Consider the following 10,015-nt stretch of genomic DNA (forward strand, 5'->3'; position numbering starts at 1 on the left):
AGATTATGTTTCAGTAAAATAAAAATAGGTTTCGGGGTAAACGTGTAACCAAAATGTGACAATAGACTAAGAAAAAACTTTTAACACATCTTAGAATCAGGGGATGTTGATCTAAATGGAAAAATATTGTAAGAATCATTACGTAGAAGATCATATGCTATATAAATAGAAACTAAAGCAATAAAGTGTGTGGTCTTTGGGCCATCAAAAAAAACTCTCTGTCTCTTTTCCTTTCGCCAACGCCGTTCATCCCTTGGGGACCCCTGGACCAGCTGGAGCGGGACTCCGGCATTCTACAAATGTTTAAACTAGAAATACTTCTTCGGTCAGCCAAAGGACACAAAGAAAGAAGGCAAAGCTTAGAGAATCAAAATGTCTGGACAGGTTAACTGAGGGGTAATCTTTGCCCATAAGTTACAGAAAATACTTGAAATGCATCAGAAACTGGAAGAGCACATCTCCCCCAACCAAATTTTCATTTGTTATTGAAATAATTAGGGGAGATAGGAAAAGTAGGCGGGCAAACTGTGCTGATTGGCAACTGAATAGCCCTTCCTAATAATGGATCTCATTTTTGTTCACAGTCCGCTAAATGGACATGGTTTTCAATGGATGCTGGCCCATCTCTGTACCTCTGGGTTAGTCTTGATTGTCTAAGTTAGTATGGTGGTCTCATCTCCCTCACTTGTGATCACTTTAGGCATGAACATGTGATACAGATTCAGCCCATGGGGTACCAAGCAAAATAAATTAAAATAATAGTAATAAGCCCGCTCCTAGTCATATCCTGATGGATTTCAGAACGCTAAGAACAAAGAGAAAATTGTAAGAAATTTTCAGAAAAAGAAGGAAAAAAATCCCACAAAGTAGCAAGAATCAGATTTCTCACTGGCAACAATGGATGCCAAAATAAAAAGACTAAAGAGAAAAACAAATATTGTATAATATCACGTACATGTGGAGTCTAGAAAAGTGGTACAGATGAACTTATTTGCAAAGCAGAGAGTCACAGATATAGAGAACAAACTCATGGTTACAAAGCAGGGAAGGAGGAGGGGTATGAATTAGGAGATTGGGATTGTCTTTCATACACTACTAAGTTTAAAATATCAATGGGAAAAAAAAAATATCAATGGATAACTAATGAGAACTGACTGTATAGCAGAGAGAACTCGACTCAGTGCTCTGTGGTGACCTAAATGGGAAGGAAATCTAAAAAAGAAGGGATATATGTGTATATACATATAACTGGTTCATTTTGCTGTACAGCAGAAACTAATACAGCATTGTAAAGCAACTATACTCCAATGAAAATTAATTTAAAATAATTATTACTGATTGCAAAAAAATTAATCTGAAATTAATGAGGAATATCATGGAGAAAAGATGTATTGCATGCTAAAGTTCTTGTCTGTTGGGCAGAAAAATAAATATATCAATTGTATCTTATTTTTTAACTTTTATTATTAAAAATCTGCAAGCATACATAAAAGTAGAGAAAAGAAACCTCAATATGTGCATCATCTAGATGTAATAATTTCTCACATTTTCCATATTCCTGTAGTATTTTAAAATGATTGCCAGGTATTGTGACTCTTCACCTCTAAATATGTCAGTACCCATCTCTAAAAAGTTACTTTTTTACATAACCCCAATACCATTCTGACACCTAACAAGATAACGATTTCATAGTATTGTTTACTATCTAGTCATATTCATATTTCTCTAGTTACCACTCAAAAATCTTTTTACAGTTATTTTGTTCAAACCAGGTCCACACACAGCATTTGGTTGATACGCCTCTCAAGTCCCTTTTATTTTTTTTATTTATTTATTTATTTATTTTTTATATTCAAGTCCCTTTTAATTTTGAATAATTCCCCAGCTCACTCCAATGCAAAAAGAAAAAAAAATCTTACAAAATGAAAATTTCCAAAATTTTCCATGAAATTAACTTATGAAAAGAGACCAGGTCAGTTGGTAATTAACTTGTGAAGAGACCAGATCATAGCATGATAGACAATTTATGGTTATCTCCTTGTAGTACCATTTATCTTTTTCACTAGCTACCACATTAGTAAGAAGTTTGATCCAAGGACAGGATTTAAAGCTTGACATTAAAACCTCAAGCTTACTAGTGTTGTTAGAAGAGTTCTAAGAAGTTCTGGGCACTCCACATTACCTCTCATCATGAAACATGTTGTTTCAAGTTGACTGTTTTTAGAGACACTAAGTTTGATCAGTGAGTTCAGAGGGTGACAATCTGACCCCTCCAATACAAAGTGAGATTCCCTTTTGAAGAACAAGTTAACTACAGGATGATACTTGGTACTTTGGTAAAAGTACTCTTGGGTTTAAGGGAGGGGCAGGGAGTAAATCAGAAACTACTTAGACATTAACAAAATGAGAACACTGTATATCAAAAAGCCAGAAAAACATGAATACAGCAGAAAGAATAAACTTATTTCAAAAAAGCAGAAATTGATGAATCAGGAAAAATTAGATTTGACCAATAAACAACCCAAAAGCTGTTCTAGGAAAAGATCAATAAAATAGACAAACATTTAGCAAGTTGGATTCAAAGTAAAAGGCGAAAGCATGCAAATAAAACGACAGTTGATATGTTAAAAAGAGAGAGAGAGAGAAATGTGTTCCAGAAAATAGAGATGAAATTCTTAGAAAATATAAGTGACTAGGTTAGCTCCAAAAAGTTTTTAATTTTAAAACCCAAACTATTCAAGATGAGAAACTGCTCTAGTAGAATTAGATGAATAAGAAAAATTAGTGTATCAATAAATACAATTCATCACATTAACAGACTGAAGGAGAAAAGCTTTATGGAAATGATAATAGCTAACTGATACTGAAATCACTATGTGCCAGGCACTCCTGTAATCACTTTAAATATAACTCATTTAGTCACTAAGTGCTCCAGAAGCACATGAGCATTTAATCCCACTCCTGTTTAAAATTTTTAAACAAAATATATTTTAGGAAGGAAAAGAAACATCACTATTCCAAAAAAGAGTTAAGGTATCTACTGAAAATCCATAGCAAGCACTACACCTGATGGTGGTATCAGAACTTTTCAAATCAAATGTCAAATTCAACTCAAAATAGTTTAAACAGAAAATGACTTCACAAGGGTCTTCAGAGTTCCAGGAAATTCATCTAGATTGGCATTACCTGGATCCAAGGACCCCCAACTGGGATACAAAAGGTTATTCAATGTTCAAGGGCATCAAAATTTTGAAGTAGCAATGTACCCTTGTGCATATCAACTAAGATTCAATTTATAAAAATTTACAAAGCACATACAATTTTATCAGAAATATTTCAGATGCATCTGATCCTTTGATTTTGTCCAATTTCCTTCCAGTTGACTCAAGATGACTGTGAATCTAGAGAAATCAGGAGAACCCCTTCCCTCACCCATAGCCCTGCCTGATTCTTTTTTTTTTTTGGTCTCCCCACCCCATCATTCCCCTTAGAGTGTGCTTCTGCTCAGAACAAGGTGTTGCCTGAAGAATTTCAGGATCTCTTGCCAGGAGTGCTCCTGGGCTGCCGCTTGGCCCTCATGCTCTCCGCCCCAGAGCATGGGGAGGAAGAGCCCACGGCTCCAGGACATATAGCACAGGGGCCAGTAGGGCGGCTCTAGCAGGTGGCCCGCCCCGGGGTAGGCCAGCATCCTTCCACTGCTTTTTCCGTGCCTCCGCAGCTGGTCCAGGGCCTGCTCAGCGTATTCTTTGCTATTGAAGCATTCGTCGGCCTCCGCTACAATGAAGAGGATTGGGCCCCGGGCCTTTTCAACAGGAAGCACACTGTGTTGATTCCGTTCATCTCGGGGGTCGCCCTTGAAGTGCCGGATGCGCACAGCGCCCTCAACGTTGACCTGCATGCGCTCTGGACACGAGGGGATGGGGGTTATGACCAGATCCCGGTACCTGAGCGGAAATTCGTGGATGGCATTGGTCCCATTGATGCAGACAGTGGCTGCCACCTGCTTGAGGTAGCAGGCCATGGCCAGCCCGATCTCTGCACCTTTGCTCACAGATATCACTCCAATTCCCGGCTTTTGGACCTGAAGGACAAAAGGAAGGGAACCCACTACAGGCCATTCTCTGAGAAGGAGCTGTCCTACAGGCCAGTAAGCTGGGATGACGGGTAGAGTCAGGAAATGGGGAGTGGGAGTCCTGGCACTAGGGTTTACTAGCTTCTGAAACCAAGAGAGATCATCATCTACTTACACTCCCTAAGCCTTATTGTCTTATGGGGGGTCATAATATTACCTACCTTGCGGGACTGTTACGAAGATCGAGTGAAACAATAGACACTAAAACTGCTCATCAAAAGCAGAGTTCTATATAAAGCAAAAAGGATCTAATGCACCAGCAACATTCAAGCAGAGGCAGGTAAGCATTCTGAAGAATCAAATTCTTCTCTCCAGCTATAAAAAGAGGTGTCCTGGGTTCTTTCAACTATTGCTGTTGCTGCTGCTGCCAAGTTGCTTCAGTCGTGTCCAACTCTGTGCAACCCCATAGACGGCAGCCCACCAGGCTCCCCCGTCGCTGGGATTCTCCAGGCAAGAACACTGGAATGGGTTGCCATTTCCTTCTTCAATGCATGAAAGTGAAAAGTCAAAGTGAAGTCGCTCAGTTGTGTCCCGACTCTTAGTGACCCCATGGACTGCAGCCTACCAGGCTCCTCCATCCACGGGATTTTCCAGGCAAGAGTACTGGAGTGGAGTGCCATTGCCTTCTCCTCTTTTAACTATTAGGTAAGTGTAAGTCATATTTAAACAGCATTTTACAGCTACAGAAGATTTGCATATTGGTTAACCTAAAGGCTAATCCTGGAAGCATTGGGAGGGTAAAGATGAAAGACTGGGATTCACTGGATTTCAGTACCCAGTCCAGAAGGGAAAGCAGGGGTCACAGGAGGGAGTCTTTAATTTTGTGCTGGGCTGAGGGAGCAGGAGGAAGGGAAGAAGTCAGAGAAGAATGAGGAAAGGAAGGGCATTCTGGATGAACAATAGCAAATGCATAGTGACCCTGTGTGTTTACTTTGCTCACAACTGTATCCCCAGCAGCTTTCTATCATCAGAATCACCTGGGGGGAAAAAATTTTAAAGTTGGAACTTTCTGAGATCCAGTTTTTTTGAGAGCTAATTCAATAGGTCTGAGTGGCTCCAAGAATCTGATACTATACACCATCGCCAAGGAAATCCAGTGTGCAACCACATCTGGAACAATCTACATGGAATGAGAAAGGAGGGCTGTAGCTGATTGAGGCACTGCTGCAGAGTAACGGGTGAGCAGTGATGAGGGAATGGACTAGAACAGCAGCCAGGAGGGAGAAGAGGCCATAATGTATTGAGAAAGAACCTAAAACACTTTGGGATGGATTGAGGGTATGGGAAAAGGAAGAGAGAAGCCAGATGGGCACAGGTGATGAGGTGTATTTATTGAGTGTTTACTATACGCGAGGCCCTCCACTACACATGTCATCTCATTCCCTCCAAGAAAATGGAGATTCAGGAAGATTAAGTCTTGCTCAGGGTTACAACAGTATCAAGGGGCAGAGGTGGAAACTGAACCTCTTCTGCTGACTATAACCACATATTGAATTTTGGCAATTGCCCTTTCTCCTCATACAGTGTCACAAATAGTTAAATCTTGAAATGAAAAAACAAAAAATGTCAGTTGAAAACATTTTATCTGGGATTTAATTCCTTCTAGGCAATCCTTTAAAAAGAGCCAAATGTTCTTATAAAAAGTCACACATCTATTTGATTATAATGATGATAACACTGAAAATGGGAGTACTGGTGATGCTCCAATAGGAAGCATATTCTGTCTCTTCTTGAGAAGAGTCAAGGCTCCCCCCGGGTAAGAAGGATACATTTCGGGGAGCCACAATGACAATGGTTAGGAGCAAAGACATTGCCCAAAGGGCTCTGTCGCTAATTGGCTATGGAGTTTTGGCATCTTACTCAACTGAGATGGGTAGGCCTTCTCATCTGAAAGATGAGGACCATGTCAAAAGTACTTTCATCTGGTAATTATGAGCATTAAATAAAAGGATACATATAAAGTATTTAGCATAGAGTCTAACAAATAATCACTTAATAAGCATTAGGTGATATGATTGTTCTACCACGTCAGGTTGAACGGTTCAGTTCAGTTCAGTTGCTCAGTCGTGTCCAACTCTGCATCCCTGTCCATCACCAACACGCAGAGTCCACCCAAACCCATGTCCATTGAGTCGGTGATGCCATCCAACCATCTCATCCTCTGTCATCCTATCTTCTCCTGCCCTCAATCTTTCCCAGCATCAGGGTCTTTTCCAATGAGTCAACTTTTCGCATCAGGTGGCCAAAGTATTGGAGTTTCAGCTTCAACATCAGTCCTTCCAGTGAGCACCCAGGACTGATCTCCTTTAGGAAGGACTGGTTGGATCTCCTTGCAGTCCAAGGGACTCTCAAGAGTCTTCTCCATCACCACAATTCAAAAGCATCAATTCTTCAGTGCTCAGCTTTCTTCACTGTCCAAATCTCACATCAATACATGACCACAGGGAAAACCATAGCCTTGACTAGACTGACCTTTGTTGACAAAGTAGTCTCTGCTTTTTAATATGCTGTCTAGGTTGGTAATAGCTTTCCTTCCAAGGAGTAAGTGTCTTTTAACTTTATGACTGCAATCACCATCTGCAGTGATTTTGGAGCCCAGAAAAATAAAGTCTGACACTGTTTCCATTGTTTCCCCATCTATTTGCCATGAAGTGATGGGACCAGATGCCATGATCTTAGTTTTCTGAATGTTGAGCCTCAAGCCAACTTTTTCACTCTCCTCTTTTACTTTCATCAATAGGCTCTTTTGTTCTTCTTCACTTTCTGCCATAAGGGTGGTGTCATCTGCATATCTGAGGTTATTGGTATTTCTCCCGGCAATCTTGATTCCAGTTTGTGCTTCCTCCAGCCCAGCGTTTCTCATGATGTACTCTGCATATAAGTTAAATACGCAGGGTGACAATATACAGCCTTGACGTAGTCCTTTTCCTATTTGGAACCAGTCTGTTGTTCCATGTCCACTTCTAACTGTTGCATACAGGTTTCTCAAGAGGCAGGTCAGGTGGTCTGGTATTCCCATCTCTTTCAGAATTTTCCACAGTTTATTGTGATCCACACAGTCAAAGGCTTTGGCATAGTCAATAAAGCAGAAATAGATGTTTTTCTGGAACTCTCTTGCTTTATCGATGATCCAGCAGATGTTGGCAATTTGATCTCTGGTTCCTCTGCCTTTTCTAAAACCAGCTTGAACATCTGGAAGTTCACGGTTCACATACTGCTGAAGCCTGGCTTGGAGAATTTTGAGCGTTACTTTACTAGCGTATGAGATGAGTGCAATTGTGTGGTAGTTTGAGCATTTTTGGGCATTGCCTTTCTTTGGGATGGAATGAAAACTGACCTTTTCTAGTTCTGTGGCCACTGCTGAGTTTTCCAAATTTGCTGACATATTGAGTGCAGCACTTTCAAGGAATACCTAATATTTAAACATTTTTGAACTAGAAAATGAAGAGGATCATAATATAGCCAATATTTATTGTCTTCTCTGTGCCAGTAAGCATTAATCTGATCCTAATAAACCCAGCAATCCTACAAGGTTGATATTATTATCCCCAATTTTAACTCAAGTGTGCTGTGCCCCAGTCTAAACAGACTGGTAACATAGGCAGAACAGACATTTGTGATATATATATATATATATATATATATATATATATATATATATATTTGCTATAATGTTGTCAGGTAAAATGAAAAGTATTTTAAATACCTTGGGATGAGCTAGTAGCAAGTTGGCAGCTTCCTCAAAATATTCCAGGTCCACCTCCTCCAGCTGCTTGGGCAAGTCATCATAGGCAAAATATGCTAAAGCCAGCACTGCAAAGCCACGGACAGCCAAAAGACTGGCCCGATATTCAACTAGGCCCCCGATGCCCCCTAACAAATCAACGAGTCCTGGGAATGGGCCTTCCCCTAAGAGCAGCAAAAAGAGAAGAAAATGAGATTAGAAAGAGTGTTAGACGGGCTGAGTAGATAACAGCAAAAGTACAAACTGAGCAAAATGAATTTCACTTTCATACACAACAAAACGGCTTATTACTTTTAAACTATTGTGGGAAATCCTAGTTCAACAACTGGATGTCCTTTGTTTTTCCTTTTATCCCCACCAACCGTGTTTTCTAGGTCCCCCAAGATGAGTCTCACCTGGAGGCAGGAACAGGGCTCCTCTCACACGACCTTCTCGGATGGGCACCCGCTGCAGGTCGGGGCTGGAGTACCAGCGCTGTAGCACCTGGCTGGCCTTGGGCTGAACCTCGCCTACCTTGTGTATGTAAACTGAGTCATATAGATCCAGAGTGATCCAGAAGGGTGTGTTCATCACATCCCTCTTAACTAGCCTGTCAAAAGGCCTCTCGGGCTTCAGGGACCAGATGAGGCCCATCGGATGGACCCCCGTGTAGTGGCCCCCCACAGCAGGATCTCGCTTCAGGTCCAGTTCCCCAGCCTCGTTAGCCCTGTAGAAAGCTCGGGACCGGTATATATTCCCCCTGTCATCCTTCATGGTTGCTACAAGGGTCACCATCTGCAGTGGGGGCAGGCCTGTCGCTTGGATGTGCACAGGCTCATCCGCCAGGGCACTTGCCGGGGTGACTGTCAGCTGGAACATTGTCAACCGGTAAAAGGACCAAGCGGTGTTTCTTGCCCTGCAGTGGGAGAGAAGACTCGAGTTGGAGACTTTGGTTCCAAGGAAGAGTCTCAGACAAGGCTTACACTGGACCAGAAGACTTCTGGAGATTAGTGCAAAATACATAGAACATTTGGAGGAGGGAAAAATAAGGTGTGCAGAGTGTACTCATTATTCTCATTTTATATATGAGGACAGGTTAAATGGCATGCTCAAGTCTTATAAATAATTAATAGTAGAACTGGAAATTCAAGCTAAGTCTTAACACTACAGCCTCCTGTCTTATCCATTACAGCACTGAAGGAAATCTTAGTTTTGTGGTTTTGAGTAAATTGAGCTTCAATTCTTCAGCTGAGATCGTTCCCACGTGACATATTTCATAGGTGTTTATTAGGCTCCAAAGGATATTGCATGATTAAGTGTTTCCTGGAAGGATCAGTGCTGCTTTTCAATTCCCATATCTACATATACAAGAAATATGTTACAGTATTGTTTCTTATTCTCTTTTTCAAATTTCCAATCCATCTCTGCCATTGTAAGACCAACCACAAGCTCTTTTCAGAGTTCCCATTATTTGTTCTTTTTCAGGGAAAATAAAATTTCATGATCTGCTTCTGTGGGTTTCCAATGGAGTGGTAAACATCTGTTGTTTGTAGCAAAGAGAATGAAATATACATTTGGTCAGCTATTTCATACTCTGTCCTTTTATGAGCAAAATTGGGGTAGTCTCCTCCCTCACTCTCTTCCTTCTTTCTTTCTCTCCTTTCTTATATACCTCATTCACAAAGGATTTGAACCTGTTTATAGATAACAGAGACAAAATAAAAATAGGATCTGGGAAAATATGAACTAGAATCAGAAACACTGAATGAGTGACAACCGAAGGGGAAAAAGCAACCTGTCAGCCGTGTTGTTCTAATTATTCCCAGAGAAAGGGTTACCAGTTTATCAAGGAAAAGGAAAAAGTGAGGCCTTTCCAATATTTTCCTGAAAGAAATTTCTCACATGAGACTTTGACATAGAGATGCATCATTTTCCAACAATATCTTCAGACAAATTGTAGTAATAGGTGCCCCCTCAGAAAGTTTGATCCTCTAAAGGATCCTTGATTTTATTTTATGGAGGAATGCAAAGTGAGGGCTTTAGGCTTTATATTTGTGACCAGAAAAGATTCTGGAGAAAATAAACAGGGTCTGGCAGTGCAGGGGCATAAGAGGGGTCTTAATGCTCAGTTCTTCACTGTTGAAAGGGGATCTTCAGAG

At 40.8% G+C, this 10,015-nt stretch overlaps 1 protein-coding gene across 1 annotated transcript; it reads right to left on the minus strand.

The window, feature by feature from the left end:
• Positions 1-1,817: 1,817 nt before the first annotated feature.
• LOC145539327 (acyl-coenzyme A amino acid N-acyltransferase 1-like) lies at positions 1,818-8,766 on the minus strand. The gene is made up of 3 exons (XM_081573201.1): positions 8,273-8,766; positions 7,839-8,041; positions 1,818-4,081 (listed from the first exon to the last, which is right to left on the minus strand). Exons 1-3 carry the CDS (start codon positions 8,733-8,735, stop codon positions 3,488-3,490), a joined length of 1,260 nt encoding a protein of 419 aa, XP_081429327.1. The 5' UTR covers positions 8,736-8,766; the 3' UTR covers positions 1,818-3,487.
• Positions 8,767-10,015: the final 1,249 nt, after the last annotated feature.

Source organism: Giraffa tippelskirchi, chromosome 1 (assembly GCF_054371585.1).
Source record: "Giraffa tippelskirchi isolate mGirTip1 chromosome 1, T2T-mGirTip1v1.2.pri, whole genome shotgun sequence".
NCBI lineage: Eukaryota > Metazoa > Chordata > Mammalia > Artiodactyla > Giraffidae > Giraffa > Giraffa tippelskirchi.